This window comes from Choloepus didactylus, chromosome 7 (genome assembly GCF_015220235.1).
Source record: "Choloepus didactylus isolate mChoDid1 chromosome 7, mChoDid1.pri, whole genome shotgun sequence".
NCBI lineage: Eukaryota > Metazoa > Chordata > Mammalia > Pilosa > Megalonychidae > Choloepus > Choloepus didactylus.
This window is the reverse complement of record NC_051313.1, coordinates 77,432,809-77,458,454: the sequence shown is the minus strand read 5'-3', so window position 1 is coordinate 77,458,454 and position 25,646 is coordinate 77,432,809. Positions and strand designations below refer to the sequence as shown.

The 25,646-nt window shown below is 36.9% G+C and overlaps 1 protein-coding gene across 1 annotated transcript in view; it reads left to right on the top strand.

Moving 5' to 3' along the window:
- Positions 1–25,646, top strand: part of MYO6 (myosin VI) — a 183,563-nt gene that overhangs the window by 109,827 nt on the left and 48,090 nt on the right. The window contains exons 10-11 of the mRNA XM_037842731.1: positions 12,881–12,961; positions 15,615–15,795. Of these exons, the coding sequence (XP_037698659.1) occupies positions 12,881–12,961; positions 15,615–15,795 (262 nt within the window). The remainder of the gene's footprint in view (positions 1–12,880; positions 12,962–15,614; positions 15,796–25,646) is intronic.

Sequence of the window (25,646 nt, the reverse complement as noted above, 5' to 3'; positions counted from 1 at the left end):
CCCTGGCTAGCACTTCCAGCACAATGTTGAATAACAGTGGTGACAGCGGGCATCCTTGTCTTGTTCCTGATCTTAGAGGGAAGGCTTTCAGTCTGTCACCATTGAGTACTATGCTGGCTGTGGGTTTTTCATATATGCTCTTTATCATGTTGAGGAAGTTTCCTTCAATTCCTACCTTTTGAAGTGTTTTTATCAAAAAGGGATGTTGGATTTTGTCAAATGCTTTTTCAGCATCTATTGAGATGATCAATTGATTTTCCCTTTCGAGTTTTTAATGTGTTGTAATACATTGATTGTTTTTCTTATGTTGAACCATCCTTGCATGCCTGGAATGAACCCCACTTGGTCATGGTGTATGATTTTTTTAATGTGTCTTTGGATTCGATTTGCAAGTATTTTGTTGAGGATTTTTGCATCTATATTCATTAGGGAGATTGGCCGGTAGTTTTCCTTTTTTGTAGCATCTTTGCCTGGTTTTGGTATTAGATTGATGTTAGCTTCATAAAATGAGTTAGGTAGTGTTCCATTTTCTTCAATGTTTTGAAAGAGTGTGAGTAAGATTGGTGTCAGTTCTTTCTGGAAAGTTTGGTAGAATTCCCCTGTGAAGCCATCTGGCCCTGGGCATTTATTTGTGGGAAGTTTTTTGATGACTGATTGGATCTCTTTGCTTGTGATGGGTTGGTTGAGGTCTTCTATTTCTTCTCTGGTCAGTCTAGGTTGTTCACATGTTTCCAGGAAATTGTCCATTTCTTCTACATTATCCAGTTTGTTGCCATACAGTTGTTCATAATATCCTCTTATAATTTTTTTAATTTCTTCAGGATCTGCAGTTATGTCACCTTTTTCATTCATTATTTTGTTTATATAGGTCTTCTGTCTTTTTGATTTTGTCAGTCTAGCTAGGGGCTTGTCAATCTTGTTGATCTTCTCAAAGAACCAACTTTTGGTGATATTTATCCTCTCTATTGTTTTTTTGTTCTCTATGTCATTTATTTCTGCTTTAATCCTTGTTATTTCTTTTCTTTACTTGGTTTAGGATTGGTTTGCTGTTCATTTTCTAGCTTCTTCAGTTGATCCATTAGTTCTTTGATTTTGGCTCTTTCTTCCTTTTTCATATATGTGTTTAGTGCTATAAATTTCCCCCTTAGCACTGCTTTTGCTGCATCCCATAGGTTTTGGTACGTTGTGTTCTCATTTTCATTCGTCTCTATATATTTAGCAATTTCTCTTGCTATTTCTTCTTTAACCCACTGATTGTTTAGGAGTGTGTTGTTTAACCTCCAGGTATTTGTGAATTTTCTAAGTCTCTGATGGTTATTGACTTCTAATTGTATTCCATTGTGGTCAGAGAATGTGCTTTGAATAATTTCAATCTTTTTAAATGTATTGAGGCTTGTTTTATGTCCCAGCATATGATCTATTCTGGATAAAGTTCCGTGAGCACTAGAAAAGTATGTGTATCCTGGTGATTTGGGATGTAATGTCCTGTATATGTCTGTTAAATCTAATTCATTTATCAGATTGTTTATGTTTTCAATTTCCTTATTGGTCTTCTGTCTGGTTATCTATCTATAGGAGAGAGTGATATGTTGAAGTCTCCCACAATTATTGTGGAAACATCAATTGCTTCCTTTATTTTTGCCAGTGTTTCTCTCATGTATTTTGTGGCACCTTGATTGGGTGCATAGACATTTACGATTGTTATTTCTTCTTGCTGAATTGCCCCTTTTATTAGTATGTAGTGGCCTTCTTTGTCTCTCAAAACATCCCTGCATTTGAAGTCTATTTTATCTGAGATTAATATTGCTACACCTGCTTTCTTTTGGCTGTAGCTTGCATGAAATATTTTTTTCCATCCTTTCACTTTCAGTTTCTTTGTGTCCCTGTGTCTAAGATGAGTCTCTTGTATGCAACATATTGATGGTTCATTTTTTTTGATCCATTCTGCGAATCTATATCTTTTAATTGGGGAGTTTAATCCATTTACATTCAACGTTAAAACCGTGAAGGCATTTCTTGAATCAGCCATCTTATCCTTTGGTTTATGTTTGCTATATTTTTCCCTCTCTCTATTAATATCCTTTATTGTACCCATACCGAATCTCTTTAGTACTGAACCTTTCTCCAAGTCTCTCTGTCCTTTCTTTGTTTCTCTGTCTGTAGGGCTCCCTTGAGTATCTCCAGTAGGGCAGGTCTCCTGTTAGCAAATTCTCTCAGCATTTGTTTGTCTGTGAAAAATTTAAGCTCTCCCTCAAATTTGAAGGAGAGCTTTGCTGGATAAAGTATTCTTGGCTGGAAATTTTTCTCACTCAGAATTTTAAATATATCGTGCCACTGCCTTCTCGCCTCCATGGTGGCTGCTGAGTAGTCACTACTTAGTCTTATGCTGTTTCCTTTGTATGTGGTGAATTGCTTTTCTCTTGCTGCTTTCAGAACTTGCTCCTTCTCTTCTGTGTTTGACAGTGTGATCAGTATATGTCTCGGAGTGGGTTTATTTGGATTTATTCTATTTGGAGTTCGCTGAGCATTTATGATTTGTGTATTTATGTTGTTTAGAAGATTTGAGAAGTTTTCCCCAACAATTTCTTTGAATACTCTTCCTAGACCTTTACCCTTTTCTTCCCCTTCTGGGACACCAATGAGTCTTATATTTGGACATTTCATATTATCTATCATATCCCTGAGGTCCATTTCGATTTTTTCAAATTTTTTCCCCATTCTTTCTTTTATGCTTTCATTTTCCATTCTGTCATCTTCCAGGTCACTGATTCGTTGTTCAACTTCCTCTAGTCTTGTACTATGAGTGTCCAGAATCTTTTTAATTTGGTCAACAGTTTCTTTAATTTCCATAAGATCATCCATTTTTTTATTTAGTCTTGCAATGTCTTCTTTATGCTCTTCTAGAGTCTTCTTGATTTCCTTTATCTCCCATACTATGGTCTCATTGTTCATCTTTAGTTCTTTGAGTAGCTGCTCTAGGTGCTGTGTCTCTTCTGGTCTTTTGGTTTGGGTGCTTGGGCTTGGGTTATCCATATCGTTTGGTTTTTTCATATGCTTTATAATTTTCTGTTGTTTTTGGCCTAGTGGCATTTGCTGAACTTGATAGGGTTCTTTTAGGATTTGGAGACCAATTGAAGTCCTTATCTCTAATTTATCAGATCTACAGCTTCGTGGAGTACACTTTCTCTAACTAACCAGCAGGTGGCGTCCATGAGCCACCTGTTCTCCACAAGCCAGTTCTCCCCTGCTTAGCCTTTTTGGTGAGTGGGGGAATGAGTCTTGTGGGGCCCAGTTGGTGTACCAAGCTTGCGTGTGTAGTTGGTGTTGCCTGCCCTGTATGTGGGGCGTGTTTCTGGGCAGTCGAGGAGTGGGGGTGGCCCTAACAATCAAATCTCCCTGGTGATCCTAGAGTTTTAAAGCTGCTGCAATAGTCTAATCCTTCAGTTCAGTCCTGCCACAGTTTGTCTCTGCCACTGACCCACAAGTCCTTGGTATTGGCGTATGGCTCCTGAGACTTGCAAGTGGGCCCCTCTTCCAGGCTGTGCACCCCGGGTCCTCTGTTGAGGGATGACTGTGCTGTGTCAGAGGTGAGTGCCGTCCCCCCAGGGCAGTTCTGGGCTGCTGGGCTGTGTAGGGAGGCTCCCAGTCTGCTCAAATGATGGTTGAATGGGGCTTTGTTAATTCACACTGCTCCACCTTCCCAACTCTGGGACAATCAGCTGAGGTTGCAGGGAAGGCTAATGTCCACGCCCAGTTTTGTGGTGTGTGCCTGTTATTTGAAGCACTTCCGTCACACTGGGTTGTCTGGGGCAGCTCTGGGCTATGGGGCTGGCGATGGGCAGGAGTGTTTCCTGTCCACCAGGATGGTGGCTGTGAGCGGACACCCCCTTTTCTTGGGAAGTTGTGGTGTTTAGTGAATTTTCTCAGCCACTGGATTATTGCCTTTTGTCTCAGAGCTCTCTTAGTTCTGCTCTTGTCTTGACGTGCCCAAATTGCAAGTCTTTCAAGCTTTCTGTATTGGGAGATTTCGCTGATCTCAGCAGTTCGACATTTTCATGAGTGTTGTATGAAGTATGGCCAAAGACAGATTGCTCTGTGGTGTACAGTCCACGCACTTCCTGGGTTTCTACCTACTTTCCTGGAGGAGTAACTGGGCTGCCAGCGCCGGGGCCAGGCGGGGGCCGGGCGGGGGCTGCAGTAGCGCCGTGCTGCGAACCGGCTGTGCGCGCTCCGGGAGTCGCCCGACTATTGTCTTTAAATACTTTATAACTGCATCTTTTAATGTAATTCTGAAGTTTACGGTCTTCTTTAGAACTCACCAAATTAATTAGAATTTTTAATTAGTTGCTCACATTTTCTTCATGAAGTAGAAGATGCATTTTTGCACTATGAATTTTAGAAAAGCAATGTAAATTACTATGAATAATATGGAATTTAATGATGACGTGGCTTTGTCAACGCTGAGTTGACAGTAAAGCATGTGGATAATCTGGTCTTAATCTGACCTTTCTTTTTGCTGGGAGGCTGGCCCAACATCAAATATCCTAAGAGGACAGCTAGTGAAATTCTTTCTCAGGTCAGGTGTTTTTTCCACCTCTGTAGTGTGGACCTGAAGGGGAACAATATCTGTGGTCTTGGATGTTCCTCTCGTATGCACTGCCATACACACACCCCCTGCCTACACCCTCAAATGATTCTGCCTTAAAGTGATTTGAAAGTGTGTTGGTAATTTCACCAAATTTTTCTCTACTTTAGTTTTGTCCTCCAGTTATACTGTCAATCAGGTTGTAAAGACAAAAAGAACCGTGCAGTAGGGTGAACACCTCCAAAATTGTAGATTTTTTTTTTTTTGGGTCACCACTCCATACAAATTAGTAAGTAAAGAATAGAAGAGTTACAACTGTTTGAAAATATTTGTATTAATCACACATGCATTTTAGAAAATAAAAGATTTAAAATGCTTGAATTGTCCAAACTTTTGCACATTTTTTATAGAAACATTCACAAAGGTCTTGGAATGTAAAGCAAGCTTAGACAGAATGAGAATGGGTGGCAGAAATAGGTATAGTTTTTCTAGTTACAGAAAAGTTGGAAGAAACAAATATCTTTCCTAGGTTTTAGCATTAGGTACAACTGTCCAAAAGCTAAGTATTTAAGGAAACAGTTGGTGGGGAGGAAAAAGCCTCTTTGCTAGTAAAGAAAACATTTGCTTTGACACTGTATGTTTAAGCCATTATCCTACCAAATAAAGGAGCTGTATTTTGAAATAGTCTGTTGAAAATGCTTCCCATTATTATTTCTCCTCTCCCACCCTCCTCCCTTTTCCCCTCAAAGGTTCCAGGGTAGAAAGAAAAACTCTTTATATATCATTGTATTTTAAGTTTCACTGTAAAGGAGGGGAAAAGATAGATCCTTTGATAATCTAAAATATTAATTTATCTCCAAATCATTAAAAATTTTCCATACATTTTCATTATTATTTATTTCATTTGGTATATTTAGTCTTGGAATTCATGCCATGATGCAGTGGAATCATAGTGATCTGATTTAAGAGAGGCTGAGACATTTTAAAAATTTTCCCATCTTCTTCTCTGCTTCTTTCCTTTCTTATCCCTCCATAATTGTGGGTTGTAGATTCTCTTTGAAACCAATATATGATTTTCTTCTGAACTGCTTTCCTTGTTCTGTGTTTTGAAAGTACTTAGTCTTTAAATGGCTTCTGGCCAGCAAAGTAAATCATTGAGATAAGAAAAGCTGAAGTTGTTATTTGAATACATAAAAAGCCCCTAAAGGATATATTGTAATGTAACTATAGTCAATGTTAACTGTCAGTAAATGTAAAAGGCATGTTTAAGGAACTGCGTTTCAAAATCAGAACTCAAGAAACCCAAAGATAATATTTCTTAATTATTCAGACTTCAAAATATTACATGAAATATTAAACCATATTGTGGGTCTGTATTAGTCAAGATTCTCTAGAGAAATAGAACCATCAAGTTGACACATGAAATTAACCATCACAGGGTCCTTATCTGAGACTCTAAATCTTTAGTAGGAAGGTGATTTTTATTACCATCTGTAGTACTTATGAACTATATATGTATTTTTATAATTATTTTATTGTGATATATATATATCACAAAATTTGCCATTTTAATCACTTTTAAATGTGCAATTCAGTGGCATTAAAATTGCAATGTCATGCTCCCAGCACCACCATCCATTACCAAAACTTTTCATCACTGAAGACAGAAACTACCCATTAAGCAATAACTCCCCGTTTCACCTACCCCAAACATCTAATCAATTTTCTGTCTTTATGAATTTGGCTATTCTAGGTATTTCATGTTAAGTATTTATGTGTATTTCATATATAGTGTTTGTCCTTTTGTGTCTGATTTATTTCACTTGGCATAAGGCCTTCAAGATTAATCTATGTTGTAATGTGTATCAGGACTTCATTCTTTTTTTGGAATATATATGTAAATATACGTATTTTGTATGTGTATCCCACATTCTGTTTGTTTATCCATTCTTGTGATGATGGATGCTTGGTTGCTTCCAGCTTTTGGCTATTGCGAATAATGCTGCTATGAACATTGGTATACAAATATTTGTTTGAGTTCCTGCTTTCAGTTCCTTGGAGTGTCAAATTAAGAGTGGAATTGCTGGGTTACATGGTAATTCTATGTTTAATTTTTTGAAGAACTGCCAAACCATTTTCCATAGTGGCTGTACCATTTTACATTCCCAATAGCAGTACATGAGGGTTCCAATTTCTCCCTATCCTTGAAGCACTTGTTATTTTCTTTGTTTTAAATAATAGCCATCCCATTGGGTGTGAAGTGGTATCTCATTGTGGTTTTGATGGATATTTCTCTAATGACTAATGATATTGAGCATCTTTTCATGTGCTTAATGGCCATTTTTATATCTCTTTGGAGAAATGTTTATTCAAATTCTTTGCCTGTTTTTAATTGGGTTGTCTTTTGTTGTTGAGTTATAGGAGTTCTTTATATATTCTGGGTATTTAACCCTTAGCAAATATATGATTTGCAACTATTTTCTCCCATCTATAAGTTGTCTTTTCATTTTCTTGATAATATTGTTCTATGCACAAAGATTTTCAATTTTCATGAAGTCCAATTTATCTATTTTTTCTTTTTTGCTTGTGCTTTTGGTTTCATAGCTAAGAATGTATTGCCAAATTCAAAGTCATCAAGATTGTTGCCTATGTTTTCTTCTGTCTTATTGTTTTAGCTCTTATATTTAGGTTGATGATCCATTTTGAGTTAATATATGTAGAAGGTGTGAGGTGTGGGGTCCAACTTCATTCTTTTGCATGTGGAAATTCAGTTTTCCCAGCATGATTCGTTAAAGAGACTTTTCCAATTGAATGTACTTGGCATCCTTGTTGAAAATTCATTGGACATAGATGTATGGTTTATTTCTGGACTCTCAATTCTATTCCTTTGGTCAATATGTCTACCTTATGCCAATATCACACTGTTTTGATTATTATAATATAGTAAGTTTTGAAATCAGGAAGTGTGAGTCCTCCGACTTTGTTCATTTTCAAGATTGTTTTGGCCATTTGGAGGCCCTTGCAATTCCATGTGAATCTGAGGATTCACTTTTCTATTTCTACAAAGATGACTGATGGAATTTTGGTAGGGATTGCATTGACTTCCAATCCATAAACATGGGATTTCTTTCCATTTTTAAAGTTTTCTTAGAATTTCTTTTAGCAGAGTTTTGTATTTTCAGTGTATAAGTCTTTCATCTTCTTGATTGAATTGATTCCTAGATATTTTATTCTGTTAGGTGTTATTGCAAATGAAATTCTTTTCTTGATTTCCTTTTTGGATTGGTTATATAAACTATATTTTTACAAACATTTGGCAGTGTGAAAATACAAAATTGCTGCTTTAAAATCCATGGTATTAATTTTTATTTTAACCATTTAATCACCTTTCAGGGAGATAGAATTTTCATTATCCTGCTTTGATTTATAGGAGTAAAAGGTTTGTAAAATATAGAAGTATCAATTTTTTTTTTTTTTTTTATTTTATTTTTTATTTTTTATTTTTTTTTAAATCATCATTTTATTGAGATATATTCACATACCACGCAGTCATACAAAACAAATTGTACTTTCGATTGTTTACAGTACCATTACATAGTTGTACATTCATCACCTAAATCAATCCCTGACACCTTCATTAGCACACACACAAAAATAACAAGAATAATAATTAGAGTGAAAAAGAGCAATTGAAGTAAAAAAGAACACTGGGTACCTTTGTCTGTTTGTTTCCTTCCCCTACTTTTCTACACATCCATCCATAAACTAGACAAAGTGGTGTTTGGTCCTTATGGCTTTCCCAATCCCATTGTCACCCCTCATAAGCTACATTTTTATACAACTGTCTTCGAGATTCATGGGTTCTGGGTTGTAGTTTGATAGTTTCAGGTATCCACCACCAGCTACCCCAATTCTTTAGAACCTAAAAAGGGTTGTCTAAAGTGTGCATAAGAGTGCCCACCAGAGTGACCTCTCGGCTCCTTTTGGAATCTCTCTGCCACTGAAGCTTATTTCATTTCCTTTCACATCCCCCTTTTGGTCAAGAAGATGTTCTCCGTCCCACGGTGCCAGGTCTACATTCCTCCCTGGGAGTCATATTCCACGTTGCCAGGGAGATTCACTTCCCTGGGTGTCTGATCCCACGTAGGGGGGAGGGCAGTGATTTCACCTTTCAAGTTGGCTTAGCCAGAGAGAGAGGGCCACATCTGAGCAACAAAGAGGCATTCAGGAGGAGACTCTTAGGCACAAATACAGGGAGGCCTAGCCTCTCCTTTGCAGCAACCGTCTTCCCAAGGGTAAAACTTATGGTAGAGGGCTCAACCCATCAAACCACCAGTCCCCTATGTCTGTGGTCATGTTAGCAACCATGGAGGTGGGGTAGGCGAATACCCCTGCATTCTCCACAGGCTCCTCAAGGGGGCCCAACAACTTTTTTTTTTTTTTTTTCCCTTGTTTGTCTTTTTTCTTTTTTTTTCTTTTTTTTTTTTTTTTTTTTAACTTTCCCTTCTTTTTTCAAATCACCTGTATGAAAAAAAAAGTTAAAAAGAAAACAAACATACAATAAAAGAGCATTTCAAAGAGACCATAGCAAGGGAGTAAGAAAAAGACAACTAACCTAAGATAACTGCTTAACTTCCAACATGTTCCTACTTTACCCCAAGAAAGTTACATAATATAGCAACATTTCAGTGAACTTGTTCCTACTACAACCATCAGAAATTAACAGACCATAGTCATTTCTGGGCATCCCCAGAACGTTAAATAGCTTATCTGTTCTTCCTGGATTATTGTTCCCCCTTCCTTAATTGCTCTCTACTGCTAGTTCCCCTACATTCTACATTATAAACCATTTGTTTTACATTTTTCAAAGTTCACATTAGTGGTAGCATATAATATTTCTCTTTTTGTGCCTGGCTTATTTCGCTCAGCATTATGTCTTCAAGGTTCATCCATGTTGTCATATGTTTCACCAGATCGTTCCTTCTTACTGCCGCGTAGTATTCCATCGTGTGTATATACCACATTTTATTTATCCACTCATCTGTTGAAGGACATTTGGGTTGTTTCCATCTCTTGGCAATTGTGAATAATGCTGCTATGAACATTGGCGTGCAGATATCTGTTCGTGTCACTGCTTTCCGATCTTCCGGGTATATACCGAGGAGTGCAATCGCTGGATCGAATGGTAGCTCTATATCTAGTTTTCTAAGGAACTGCCAGACTGACTTCCAGAGTGGCTGAACCATTATACAGTCCCACCAACAATGAATAAGAGTTCCAATTTCTCCACATCCCCTCCAGCATTTGTAGTTTCCTGTTTGTTTAATGGCAGCCATTCTAACCGGTGTTAGATGGTATCTCATTGTGGTCTTAATTTGCATCTCTCTAATAGCTAGTGAAGCTGAACATTTTTTCATGTGTTTCTTGGTCATTTGTATTTCCTCTTCAGAGAACTGTCTTTTCATATCTTTTGCCCATTTTATAATTGGGCTGTCTGTACTATTGTCATTGAGTTGTAGGATTTCTTTGTATATGCAAGATATCAGTCTTTTGTCAGATACATGGTTTCCAAAAATTTTTTCCCATTGAGTTGGCTGCCTCTTTACCTTTTTGAGAAATTCCTTTGAGGTGCAGAAACTTCTAAGCTTGAGGAGTTCCCATTTATCTATTTTCTCTTTTGTTGCTTGTGCTTTGGGTGTAAAGTCTAGGAAGTGGCCTCCTAATACAAGGTCTTGAAGATGTTTTCCTACATTATCTTCTAGGAGTTTTATGGTACTTTCTTTTATATTGAGATCTTTGGTCCATTTTGAGTTAATTTTTGTGTAGGGGGTGAGGTAGGGGTCCTCTTTCATTCTTTTGGATATGGATATCCAACTCTCCCAGCCCCATTTGTTGAAAAGACCATTATGGCTCAGTTCGGTGACTTTGGGGGCCTTATCAAAGATCAGTCGGCCATAGATCTGAGGGTCTATCTCTGAATTCTCAGTTCGATTCCATTGATCTATATGTCTGTCTTTGTGCCAGTACCATGCTGTCTTGGCAACTGTGGCTTTATAATAAGCTTCAAAGTCAGGGAGTGTAAGTCCTCCCACTTCGTTTTTCTTTTTTAGAGTGTCTTTAGCAATTCGAGGCATCTTCCCTTTCCAAATGAATTTGATAACTAGCTTTTCCAAGTCTGCAAAGTAGGTTGTTGGAATTTTGATTGGGATTGCATTGAATCTGTAGATGAGTTTGGGTAGAATTGACATCTTAATGACATTTAGCCTTCCTATCCATGAACATGGAATATTTTTCCATCTTTTAAGGTCCCCTTCTATTTCTTTTAGTAGAGTTATGTAGTTTTCTTTGTATAGGTCTTTTACATCTTTGGTTAAGTTGATTCCTAGGTACTTGATTTTTTTAGTTGCTATTGAAAATGGTATCTTTTTCTTGAGTGTCTCTTCAGTTTGTTCATTTCTAGCATATAGAAACATTACTGACTTATGTGCATTAATCTTGTATCCCGCTACTTTGCTAAATTTGTTTATTAGCTCTAGTAGATGTATCGTTGATTTCTCAGGGTTTTCTAGATATAAGATCATATCATCTGCAAACAATGACAGTTTTACTTCTTCTTTTCCAATTTGGATGCCTTTTATTTCTTTGTCTTGCCGGATTGCCCTGGCTAGCACTTCCAGCACAATGTTGAATAACAGTGGTGACAGCGGGCATCCTTGTCTTGTTCCTGATCTTAGAGGGAAGGCTTTCAGTCTGTCACCATTGAGTACTATGCTGGCTGTGGGTTTTTCATATATGCTCTTTATCATGTTGAGGAAGTTTCCTTCAATTCCTACCTTTTGAAGTGTTTTTATCAAAAAGGGATGTTGGATTTTGTCAAATGCTTTTTCAGCATCTATTGAGATGATCAATTGATTTTTCCCTTTCGAGTTTTTAATGTGTTGTAATACATTGATTGTTTTTCTGATGTTGAACCATCCTTGCATGCCTGGAATGAACCCCACTTGGTCATGGTGTATGATTTTTTTAATGTGTCTTTGGATTCGATTTGCAAGTATTTTGTTGAGGATTTTTGCATCTATATTCATTAGGGAGATTGGCCGGTAGTTTTCCTTTTTTGTAGCATCTTTGCCTGGTTTTGGTATTAGATTGATGTTAGCTTCATAAAATGAGTTAGGTAGTGTTCCATTTTTTTCAATGTTTTGAAAGAGTTTGAGTAAGATTGGTGTCAGTTCTTTCTGGAAAGTTTGGTAGAATTCCCCTGTGAAGCCATCTGGCCCTGGGCATTTATTTGTGGGAAGATTTTTGATGACTGATTGGATCTCTTTGCTTGTGATGGGTTGGTTGAGGTCTTCTATTTCTTCTCTGGTCAGTCTAGGTTGTTCATATGTTTCCAGGAAATTGTCCATTTCTTCTACATTATCCAGTTTGTTGCCATACAGTTGTTCATAATATCCTCTTATAATTTTTTTAATTTCTTCAGGATCTGCAGTTATGTCACCTTTTTCATTCATTATTTTGTTTATATGGGTCTTCTGTCTTTTTGATTTTGTCAGTCTAGCTAGGGGCTTGTCAATCTTGTTGATCTTCTCAAAGAACCAACTTTTGGTGATATTTATCCTTTCTATTGTTTTTTTGTTCTCTATGTCATTTATTTCTGCTTTAATCCTTGTTATTTCTTTTCTTCTACTTGGTTTAGGATTGGTTTGCTGTTCATTTTCTAGCTTCTTCAGTTGATCCATTAGTTCTTTGATTTTGGCTCTTTCTTCCTTTTTAATATATGCGTTTAGTGCTATAAATTTCCCCCTTAGCACTGCTTTTGCTGCATCCCATAGGTTTTGGTATGTTGTGTTCTCATTTTCATTCGTCTCTATATATTTAGCAATTTCTCTTGCTATTTCTTCTTTAACCCACTGATTGTTTAGGAGTGTGTTGTTTAACCTCCAGGTATTTGTGAATTTTCTAAGTCTCTGATGGTTATTGACTTCTAATTGTATTCCATTGTGGTCAGAGAATGTGCTTTGAATAATTTCAATCTTTTTAAATTTATTGAGGCTTGTTTTATGTCCCAGCATATGATCTATTCTGGAGAAAGTTCCGTGAGCACTAGAAAAGTATGTGTATCCTGGTGATTTGGGATGTAATGTCCTGTAGATGTAGAAGTATCAATTTTAATGATACTTAGGTTATGTTTAGAAATTCTTTATGGTTAGCACTATTTGGTAAATTTTTTTTTCTCATATATTATTTCCCTGTGGATTATATTCTCTAATCACATTTTTAATTTCTTTGTCATAGTATTTAAACCGAGGCTGCACTAGATACTTTGCCAGCAAAGAAACTGACAAGCAGATTTTACAGAACCGCAAAAGTCCTGAGGTATAGTAAACTGTTGTTTTTTATTAAAATGTTTAATGGAAAAAAATCATACTGGAAGATAAATTATATTGGCTATTTTGGAGTCCTTACTTTAGGCTTATACTTTTAAAAATTAAATATTTGTTCCGATCTCTATCACATGTAATACTTTATACCACCGTCAGTATTTACAGAAGCAACAGGTTCAGTTTCTTCTTGGTTAGGCCTCAATGCAATGCTCTGCTCTTGTTCTTTTTAGCATGTGAGGGTATTAAATTGCCTAAGAATCATCCTCTTCTAGCATTTTTGAAGTGTCGTCTCATATTATCCATTTGGGATTTAGTTGTATAACAGAAGTATAAAACATATCTTCAGTCTCTTCAAGGCTGAAGTAATCTTTGAAGTGAACAGCGAATAAACAGTGTATGCATTCTTGTTAAAGAATACTTATGTATTGTATTTTTCGTCAAAACATTATAATTATGTAATATGTTATGAAAAGTTTTATATATTAAATTGCTATATTTCTAAGAGTAATTAGGTCTAATTATATCATTAAATATACTATTTTAAAAACATTAAATCCTTAATTAAAAATCTACTGTAAACTTTATTAATTTTAATAGGCAGTGTATTTAATAAGTGGTATTATGTTTTATCTACTCAAGAAGCTTAAGTTATGAAATACTAAGTCAGAATTAATTATAAGTACTTGTTAATAATCATTATTAATTCTATTAAAGGATTTATATTGAATATTTAATTGAACAAGTTTTTATTGTGGTCAGTTTTTAATGCTCCTGCATTTGTGAGTCAGATCATTTTTACTCCTCTTTAAATGGGTGAGATGAATTACATCTTTAATATAGTCATAGAAAAGAACAGAAAGTGAATAAAAATTCCCATTGTTTTGAATTCTAAGCAGATGAGTTAACTTTTGCTTAAGTAGACATTTTATAAATCATTTTAGACACAGGTATCTGAACTATAAATAACGAACTTTAATTTATGTTACAGACTTGTTGGAACTTTTAAGATGCATAACTGATATTAATTATGGTATCTTCATTTGTCTTGATGGGAACATGGGTTTATAAGGTGTCATCATAATATAAAAGTTCTGTTCTTTCCACTAAGATAATGGAGACTTTCCCTAGTGGAACATTGCAGCTGTCCTAAAGGAAAAAAAGAGAATATAAATTTGATCTTTTGGCATGGAAAAAGCTGATTAGGGGAGAAAGAGAACCAGATTTCACTCTCTAGAAAAGAAAAAGGACTCTTTTTGTTTCTGGGGTCAGCATATTTTGTTAGTAATGTTATTCACATTATTTAATGGTTTTATATATATATTTATATATAAGTGAACAATGGATTAATATGTTTAAATTACTTTTTATGTCTTCTTTATCAGGAGGATGAGGTGATCTTTTTGACTGAGTAGAATCCTTTGCCTAATTCCATTTGGTGTCTTTACACTGTGTGTAATTTTTAGGAGAGTGCAGTATTTTTAGTCTGCAGTAGCAGCAATTTGTTCATTAACATTTTGATTAGAAACAATTTTTAAATGAAGTAAGCATTCAATTGCAAGACTAAAAATTCTGCATATGTGTTTTCTGTTAACTTTAGCTGCATGAGTTTGTTTTTTTCGCTTCATTTAAGAACGAAATTGAATTTCATTGTCTAGACATTTTCCAGAAACTGCATGCAAACGTAATTGAACATTTAAAAAATATTTGTAGAAAGACAATTACAACTTTAGCTGGGAAGTCATTGTTTTCTTGAGAGAAAAACATCTACCAGGAGACTAAATGGCCAATTAATTCTGATGCTGTGTTACTTAATGTTTAACGTCTTCATTTTTAATTTCTGGAAAATTCCTAGCCCCATTTTCCTGTGTCCCATAACTTTTATGTTCCTCCTTCTAGTCTTTGCAGGCCTGATGTTTTTCTTTCCTTTTTCTGAATTTGTTATAGGTTCTAACAAATGAATACTTTGGATGCATATTCTTTTAGGAGAGAAAACAAATTTTCTCTTCATTTTCTGAAATGTGATTTTCTAGAAAGTCATTGCTTTTAAACAAGTCTGAAAGATCATTGATAAATTCTTAGAGTGAGAATAATGCTTTTTAAATACGTTTTATTTTATATATACTTATACAGAAAGGTTTAAGAATTATATCAGCTTGTCCACTATTTACTAGTGTTTAATATTGGTGCAGTTGATGGCAATTAATCTGAAAGAGTATGATAAGCTTCAATGTTTTTTCCAGTTTTTGATGTCAGTTCTTTCTGGTCTGAAGAGTCATATCAATTCATTTCAACTACTGATATTACCTTCTTTTCTATTCAGTTTATATCTTTGTCTGATATCCTGGCATTTTAATGCTTTAGGATTAAAATTAAAATTGTAATTTAATTAGAAACATCTCATTTAATTTTTAATTGAAAATTTTATTGATTTAATTGTAGATTCATAGGCAGCCATAAAAATTAATACAGAGAGATCTTGTGAACACTTCACCCAGTCATTCAGTTTTTGAATGTGTTAGAATACAAAAAGTTTGCCATTCTAAAATTTTATTTTGCATGTTATATAGTGCATTAATAAGTCTGGTATAGCAATTTTGTTGTGTTTAAATAATGAAAGCTTGGCTAACTGATATCTTATTTTGTAGCATCTGAAGGCAGGTTCCTTGAAAGATCCTCTGTTAGATGACCATGGAGATTTTATTAGAATATGCACAGCCATGAAAAAGATTGGTTTGGATGATGAAGAAAAGCTCGATCTGTTCCGGGTGGTGGCTGGTGTCCTGCACCTTGGAAACATTGATTTTGAGGAAGCTGGCAGCACTTCAGGTTTTCTGTTTGTTTGTGTTTTTGTTGTTTGATTGTTTGTTTTAAGAGTAGTAAAATTTGAGAGAAAGCCTGTCATTTCTTCATCATAATTAAGTTGAATTTGTTTGCACGTTTATTAATGTTTACCCTGAAATTTCTGGACTATCCTGTGTTACAAGGCGAATTTTGCAAATGAGGGATGCTTCATTATTAGTCATTATGAACTCTTTTTGGAACAAATCAGTGATACTGATTAGGAATAAATTTCTCATTTTATGAAGGATAAATAACTGACTACAGAGTCATATTTAGTTAAAAGTTTCAGCTGATCTTTTACTTCTCTAGTATGTGAACACATTATTAATTCTCTACCATCTATTTTTGGTATTTTTTCTTGTTCTAGCTTCATTATTTTATTTTATTTTTTTTTAATTCAGTTTTATTGAAATACATTCACACATCATACAATCATCCATGATATGCAATCCACTGTCCACAGTATGATAACATAGTTATGCGTTCATCACCACAATCTATCTCTGAACATTTTCCTTACATCAGAAAGAACCAGAACAAGAATAAAAAATAAAAGTGAAAAAAAAAACACCCAAATCATCCCCCCATCCCACCCCATTTGTCCTTTAGTTTTTATCCCCATTCCTCCACTCATCCATACACTAGATAAAGGGGGTGTGATCCACAAGGTCTTCAAAATCACACTGTCACCCCTTGTAATCTACATTATTATATAATTGTCTTCAGGAGTCCAGGCTGCTGGGTTGGAGTTTGGTAGTGTCAGGTATTTACTTCTAGTCTAGCTTCATTATTAATTAGGGCAATTGAATACATAAAAGCCCATAAACATTATTAATGAGGAATGAAAATAAATTAAACTTTATGCAAATTAAAAAGAGTATTTTTAAATGCCTGGATGATAACAACTTTACTGCTTGAGTATTGTAATCGCTACTTAGACAGTAAAACTTCTGTGTAATCCTAAATGTGATCCATGAATACAGGGGTTGGCAAACTATGGCCAGTTGGCCAAACATGGCCCACTGCCTATTTTTGCAAGTTAAGCTTTCTTGGAATACTGCCACACCCACTCATTTATGTACTTTCTGTGGCAGCTTTTGTGCTACAGTGGGAGAGCTGAGTAGTTGCAACAGAATGTATATGGCCCACAAAGCCTAAAATATTTACTATTTGACCCTTTATAGAAGTTTGTTGTCAACCCCTATATTAATACATTATTTAAAAATCTTATATAGAGGATGAGTTAAAAAAAAGCTAAACACCATTTAATAAAGTTGTCAATAAATGGGCATTAGTATCAGGTCCCAGAAGCTCTCTGGGCCTTGGTTTCTTCATTTGTAAAATGAAATAATCCATGAAAAATGCCTTTAAAGTACAATACCTGACAATAGTATGCACATAGGTAATGGGCTTAAGAGGAAGGGAAAAAAACATTTTAAAAATGTGTTTGCTGTGTGCAAGAAGCTTTCATATATGCTGTATTTCATCCAAATATCATAGAATGCAGGAGAGATTTCTGTTTTTCACAAGCAGAACCTATGGAGAAGTTAAGGAATATGCTTATTAATGAAGCTGTAGATGTGAGAGCTGGGCTCTACCTCATCTGACTAACTCAGGAGCTTGTGCCAATTGTCCCACAGTGCCCCTTGTTCATTAAACCTCCCAGAGAGTCCTGATCCGTGAATGAGCAGATTAAAATAGACAGTGTTAATGACTTTCAGATTTAATGCCCCGTGATGGTGTGAAATCAATAACATGAGATGCAGTGTACTGTAGTGGATAAAAGTGCATACTCTTGAGCCAGGCTACTTTGCCGAGCACTGTGTGACCGTGGACAAGTAGCTTGACCTCTCCATGTCTGTTTCCTCATCTCTAAACTGGGGATAATAAGTAATCTCTACATGATGCTGTGAAGAGGAATAAATGAGTTAAATATTTGTAAAATGCTTCAAATATTACTGTCTGGCACATACTAAGTACTGAAGGTGTTTTAAATGAATAAGTAAAATAAAAACACAGATTATTCCCAGTTTAAAATGGAAAAAAAATTCATCAGAAAGTAGGTGTGTAATCAGTGTGCATTAAGATTTTTTTTTTATTTTTTTTAATCTTCATTTTATTGAGATATATTCACATACCACGCAGTCATACAAAACAAATCGTACTTTCGATTGTTTACAGTACCATTACATAGTGGTACATTCATCACCCAAATCAATCCCTGACACCTTCATTAGCACACACACAAAAATAACAAGAATAATAATTAGAGTGTAAAAGAGCAATTGAAGTAAAAAAGAACACTGGGTACCTTTGTCTGTTTGTTTCCTTCCCCTATTTTTCTACTCATCCATCCATAAACTAGACAAAGTGGAGTGTGGTCCTTATGGCTTTCCCAATCCCATTGTCACCCCTCATAAGCTACATTTTTATACAACTGTCTTCGAGATTCATGGGTTCTGGGTTGTAGTTTGACAGTTTCAGGTATCCACCACCAGCTACCCCAATTCTTTAGAACCTAAAAAGGGTTGTCTAAAGTGTGCATAAGAGTGCCCACCAGAGTGACCTCTCCGCTCCTTTTGGAATCTCTCCGCCACTGAAGCTTATTTCATTTCCTTTCACATCCCCCTTTTGGTCAAGAAGATGTTCTCCGTCCCACGATGCCAGGTCTACATTCCTCCCCCGGGAGTCGTATTCCACGTTGCCAGGGACATTCACTCCCCTGGGTGTCTGATCCCATGTAGGGGGGAGGGCAGCGATTTCACCTTTCAAGTTGGCTTAGCTAGAGAGACAGGGCCACATCTGAGCAACAAAGAGGCACTCGGGAGGAGGCTCTTAGGCACAACCATAGGGAGGCCTAGCTTCTCCTTTGCAGCAACCGTCTTCCCAAGGGTAAAACCTGTGGTAGAGGGCTCAACCCATCAAACCACCAGTCCCCTATGTCTGTGGTCATGTTAGCAACCATGGAGGTGGGGTAGGCGAATACCCCTGCATTCTCCACAGGCTCCTCAAGGGGGCACTATATCTTTTTTTTTTCCTTGTTTTTCTTTTCTTTTTTTTTTTTTTTTTTTAAATTTCCCTTCTTTTTTAAATCAACTGTACGAAAAAAAAAGTTAAAAAGAAAACAAACATACAATAAAAGAACATTTCAAAGAGACCATAACAAGGGCGTAAGAAAAACACAACTAACCTAAGATAACTGCTTAACTTCCAACATGTTCCTACTTTACCCCAAGAAAGTTACCTAATATAGCAGCATTTCTGTGAACTTGCTCCTACTATATCCAACAGAAATTAACAGACCCTAGTCATTCCTGGGCATCCCCAGAACGTTAAATAGCTTATCTGTTCTTCTTGGATTATTGTTCCCCCTTCCTTAATTGCTCTCTATTGCTAGTTCCCCTACATTCTACATTATAAACCATTTGTTTTACTTTTTTCAAAGTTCACATTAGTGGTAGCATATAATATTTCTCTTTTTGTGCCTGGCTTATTTCGCTCAGCATTATGTCTTCAAGGTTCATCCATGTTGTCATACGTTTCACGAGATCGTTCCTTCTTACTGCCACGTAGTATTCCATCGTGTGTATATACCACATTTTATTTATCCACTCATCTGTTGAAGGACATTTGGGTTGTTTCCATCTCTTGGCAATTGTGAATAATGCTGCTATGAACATTGGCGTGCAGATATCTGTTCGTGTCACTGCTTTCCGACCTTCCGGGTATATACCGAGAAGTGCAATCGCTGGATCGAATGGTAACTCTATATCTAGTTTTCTAAGGAACTGCCAGACTGACTTCCAGAGTGGCTGAACCATTATACAGTCCCACCAACAATGAATAAGAGTTCCAATTTCTCCACATCCCCTCCAGCATTTGTAGTTTCCTGTTTGTTTAATGGCAGCCATTCTAACCGGTGTTAGATGGTATCTCATTGTGGTCTTAATTTGCATCTCTCTAATAGCTAGTGAAGCTGAACATTTTTTCATGTGTTTCTTGGCCATTTGTATTTCCTCTTCAGAGAACTGTCTTTTCATATCTTTTGCCCATTTTATAATTGGGCCGACTGTACTATTGTCATTGAGTTGTAGGATTTCTTTATATATGCAAGATATCAGTCTTTTGTCAGATACATGGTTTCCAAAAATTTTTTCCCATTGAGTTGGCTGCCTCTTTACCTTTTTGAGAAATTCCTTTGAGGTGCAGAAACTTCTAAGCTTGAGGAGTTCCCATTTATCTATTTTCTCTTTTGTTGCTTGTGCTTTGTGTGTAAAGTCTAGGAAGTGGCCGCCTAATACAAGGTCTTGAAGATGTTTTCCTACATTATCTTCTAGGAGTTTTATGGTACTTTCTTTTATATTGAGATCTTTGGTCCATTTTGAGTTAATTTTTGTGTAGGGGGTGAGGTAGGGGTCCTCTTTCATTCTTTTGGATATGGATATCCAACTCTCCCAGCCCCATTTGTTGAAAAGACCATTATGACTCAGTTCAGTGACTTTGGGGGCCTTATCAAAGATCAGTCGGCCATAGATCTGAGGGTCTGTCTCCGAATTCTCAATTCGATTCCATTGATCTATATGTCTATTTTTGTGCCAGTACCATGCTGTTTTGGCAACTGTGGCTTTATAATAAGCTTCAAAGTCAGGGAGTGTAAGTCCTCCCACTTCGTTTTTCTTTTTTAGAGTGTCTTTAGCAATTCGAGGCATCTTCCCTTTCCAAATAAATTTCATAGCTAGCTTTTCCAAGTCTGCAAAGTAGGTTGTTGGAATTTTGATTGGGATTGCATTGAATCTGTAGATGAGTTTGGGTAGAATTGACATCTTAATGACATTTAGCCTTCCTATCCATGAACATGGAATATTTTTCCATCTTTTAAGGTCCGCTTCTATTTCTTTTAGTAGAGTTATGTAGTTTTCTTTGTATAGGTCTTTTACATCTTTGGTTAAGTTTATTCCTAGGTACATGATTTTTTTAGTTGCTGTTGAAAACGGTATCTTTTTCTTGAGTGTCTCTTCAGTTTGTTCATTTCTAGCATATAGAAACATTACTGACTTATGTGCATTAAGCTTGTATCCCGCTACTTTGCTAAATTTGTTTATTAGCTCTAGTAGCTGTATCGTCGATTTCTCAGGGTTTTCTAGATATAAGATCATATCATCTGCAAACAATGACAGTTTTACTTCTTCTTTTCCAATTTGGATGCCTTTTATTTCTTTGTCTTGCCGGATTGCCCTGGCTAGCACTTCCAGCACAATGTTGAATAACAGTGGTGATAGCGGGCATCCTTGTCTTCTTCCTGATCTTAGAGGGAGGGCTTTCAGTCTGTCACCATTGAGTACTATGCTGGCTGTGGGTTTTTCATATATGCTCTTTATCATGTTGAGGAAGTTTCCTTCAATTCCTACCTTTTGAAGTGTTTTTATCAAAAAGGGATGTTGGATTTTGTCAAATGCTTTTTCAGCATCTATTGAGATGATCAATTGATTTTTCCCTTTTGCCTTGTTAATGTGTTGTAATACATTGATTGATTTTCTTATGTTGAACAATCATTGCATGCCTGGAATAAACCCCACTTGGTCATGGTGTATGATTTTTTTAATGTGTCTTTGGATTCGATTTGCAAGTATTTTGTTGAGGATTTTTGCATCTATATTCATTAGGGAGATTGGCCGGTAGTTTTCCTTTTTTGTAGCATCTTTGCCTGGTTTTGGTATTAGATTGATGTTAGCTTCATAAAATGAGTTAGGTAGTGTTCCATTTTCTTCAATGTTTTGAAAGAGTGTGAGTAAGATTGGTGTCAGTTCTTTCTGGAAAGTTTGGTAGAATTCCCCTGTGAAGCCATCTGGCCCTGGGCATTTATTTGTGGGAAGATTTTTGATGACTGATTGGATCTCTTTGCTTGTGATGGGTTGGTTGAGGTCTTCTATCTCTTCTCTGGTCAGTCTAGGTTGTTCATATGTTTCCAGGAAATTGTCCATTTCCTCTACATTATCCAGTTTGTTGCCATACAGTTGTTCATAATATCCTCTTATAATTTTTTTAATTTCTTCAGGATCTGCAGTTATGTCACCTTTTTCATTCATTATTTTGTTTATATGGGTCTTCTGTCTTTTTGATTTTGTCAGTCTAGCTAGGGGCTTGTCAATCTTGTTGATCTTCTCAAAGAACCAACTTTTGGTGATATTTATCCTTTCTATTGTTTTTTTGTTCTCTATGTCATTTATTTCTGCTTTAATCCTTGTTATTTCTTTTCTTGTACTTGGTTTAGGATTGGTTTGCTGTTCATTTTCTAGCTTCTTCAGTTGATCCATTAGTTCTTTGATTTTGGCTCTTTCTTCCTTTTTAATATATGCGTTTAGTGCTATAAATTTCCCCCTTAGCACTGCTTTTGCTGCATCCCATAGGTTTTGGTATGTTGTGTTCTCATTTTCATTCATCTCTATATATTTAGCAATTTCTCTTGCTATTTCTTCTTTAACCCACTGATTGTTTAGGAGTGTGTTGTTTAACCTCCAGGTATTTGTGAATTTTCTAAGTCTCTGATGGTTATTGACTTCTAATTGTATTCCATTGTGGTCAGAGAATGTGCTTTGAATAATTTCAATCTTTTTAAATGTATTGAGGCTTGTTTTATGTCCCAGCATATGATCTATTCTGGAGAAAGTTCCGTGAGCACTAGAAAAGTATGTGTATCCTGGTGATTTGGGATGTAATGTCCTGTATATGTCTGTTAAATCTAATTCATTTATCAGATTGTTTATGTTTTCAATTTCCTTATTGGTCTTCTGTCTGGTTGATCTATCTATAGGAGAGAGTGATGTGTTGAAGTCTCCCACAATTATTGTGGAAACATCAATTGCTTCCTTTAGTTTTGCCAGTGTTTCTCTTATGTATTTTGTGGCACCTTGGTTGGGTGCATAGACATTTACGATTGTTATTTCTTCTTGCTGAATTGCCCCTTTTATTAGTACGTAGTGGCCTTCTTTGTCTCTCAAAACATCCCTGCATTTGAAGTCTATTTTATCTGAGATTAATATTGCTACACCTGCTTTCTTTTGGCTGTAGCTTGCATGAAATATTTTTTTCCATCCTTTCACTTTCAGTTTCTTTGTGTCCCTGTGTCTAAGATGAGTCTCTTGTATGCAACATATTGATGGTTCATTTTTTTGATCCATTCTGCGAATCTATATCTTTTAATTGGGGAGTTTAATCCATTTACATTCAACGTTAAAACCGTGAAGGCATTTCTTGAATCGGCCATCTTATCCTTTGGTTTATGTTTGCCATATTTTTCCCTCTCTCTATTAATATCCTTTATTGTACCCATACCGAATCTCTTTAGTACTGAACCTTTCTCCAAGTCTCTCTGTCGTGTCTTTGTTTCTCTGTCTGTAGGGCTCCCTTTAGTATCTCCAGTAGGGCAGTTCTCTTGTTAGCAAATTCTCTCAGCATTTGTTTGTCTGTGAAAAATTTAAGCTCTCCCTCAAATTTGAAGGAGAGCTTTGCTGGATAAAGTATTCTTGGCTGGAAATTTTTCTCACTCAGAATTTTAAATATATCGTGCCACTGCGTTCTTGCCTCCATGGTGGCTGCTGTGTAGTCACTACTTAGTCTTATGCTGTTTCCTTTGTATGTGGTGAATTGCTTTTCTCTTGCTGCTTTCAGAACTTGCTCCTTCTCTTCTGTGTTTGACAGTGTGATCAGTATATGTCTCGGAGTGGGTTTATTTGGATTTATTCTATTTGGAGTTCGCTGAGCATTTATGATTTGTGTATTTATGTTGTGTAGAAGATTTGGGAAGTTTTCCCCAACAATTTCTTTGAATACTCTTCCTAGACCTTTACCCTTTTCTTCCCCTTCTGGGACACCAATGAGTCTTATATTTGGACGTTTCATATTATCTATCATATCCCTGAGGTCCGTTTCGATTTTTTCAATTTTTTTCCCCATTCTTTCTTTTATGCTTTCATTTTCCATTCTGTCATCTTCGAGGTCACTGATTCGTTGTTCAACTTCCTCTAGTCTTGTGCTATGAGTGTCCAGAATCTTTTTAATTTGGTCAACAGTTTCTTTAATTTCCATAAGATCATCCATTTTTTTATTTAGTCTTGTAATGTCTTCTTTATGCTCTTCTAGGGGCTTCTTGATTTCCTTTATCTCCCGTACTATGGTCTCATTGTTCATCTTTAGTTCTTTGAGTAGCTGCTCTAGGTGCTGTGTCTCTTCTGGTCTTTTGATTTGGGTGCTTGGGCTTGGGTTATCCATATCGTCTGGTTTTTTCCTATGCTTTATAATTTTCTGTTGTTTTTGGCCTAGTGGCATTTGCTGAACTTGATAGGGTTCTTTTAGAATTTGTAGACCAATTGAAGTCCTTATCTCTAATTTATCAGATCTACAGCTTCGTGGAGTACACTTTCTCTAACTAACCAGCAGGTGGCGTCTATGAGCCACCTGTTCTCCACAAGCCAGTTCTCCCCTGCTTAGCCTTTTTGGTGAGTGGGGGAGTGAGTCTTGTGGGGTTCTATTGGTGTACCAAGCTTTTGTGTGTAGTTGGTGTTGCCTGCCCTGTATATGGGGCGTGTTTCTGGGCAGTCAGGGAGGGGGGGTGGCTCTAACAATCAAATCTCCCTGGTGATCCTAGAGTTTTAAAGCTGCTGCAATAATCTAATCCTTCAGTTCAGTCCTGCCACGGTTTGTCTCTGCCACTGACCCACAAGTCCTTGGTATTGGCGTATGGCTCCTGAGACTTGCAAGTGGGCCCCTCTTCCAGGCCGTGCACCCTGGGTCCTCTGTTGAGGGATGACTGTGTTATGTCACAGGTGAGTGCTGTCTCTCCAGGGCAGTTCTGGGCTGCTGGGCTGTGTAGGGAGGCTCCCAGTCTGCTGAAATGATGTCTGAATGGGGCTTTGTTAATTCACACTGCTCCACCTTCCCAACTGTGGGACAATCAGCTGAGGTTGCAGGGAAGGCTAATGTCCACGCCCAGTTATGTGGTGTGTTCCTGTTATTTGAAGCACTTCCGTCACACTTGGTTGTCTGGGGCAGTTCTGGGCTATGGGGCTGGCGATGGGCAGGAGTGTTTCCTGTCCACCAGGATGATGGCTGTGAGTGGACACCCCCCTTTTCTTGGGAAGTTGTGGTGTTTAGTGAATTTTCTCAGCCACTGGATTATTGCGTTTTGTCTCAGAGCTCTCCTAGTTCTGCTCTTGACTTGACCTGCCCAAATTGCAGGTCTTTGAAGCTTTCTGTATTGGGCTTCTTAGAGTAATTGTTTTAGAAAAAGAAAAAAGGATTAAAAAAAAAAAAAAAAAAAAAAAACGGGCCCTCCTCACAGATCTAATGGGTTATTGAAATGCTAAGAGACAAAGCAACCAGGGCCATTAAGGAAAGGTCCACAGGGCAGAGAGATCAACTTTTCTTCGGGATTTGCATATGCGCCTCAGGGCCTGAGGTTGGGCCTGAGCTCTGCCCTTCCCCCTTCCATGCTCACCAGAACTCCAAAAATCCTCCGCTTTTATTTTGGAGTTTTTCGTGTTGTTTTTTTCCTATGCCTGTCTCCTCTCTGCTGGGCTGGCTGCTCTCAGATTCTGTGGTGTCTGGTCTCCGTCTATGTATGGTTGGAGTTTGGATCAGCAGAATGAGTTTCTGATAAGGGCTGCCACTGCAGTTCTCCCTTCTTCCTGGAGCTGACAGCCCCTCCTCCCACGGGACTGAGCCTGGCAGGGAGGGGCGCGGGTCCCCTGGTCGCAAAAACTTACAGATTTTGCTGATCTCAGCAGTTCCACGTTTTCATGAGTGTTGTATGAAGTATGCAGAAAGTCAGATTGCTCTGT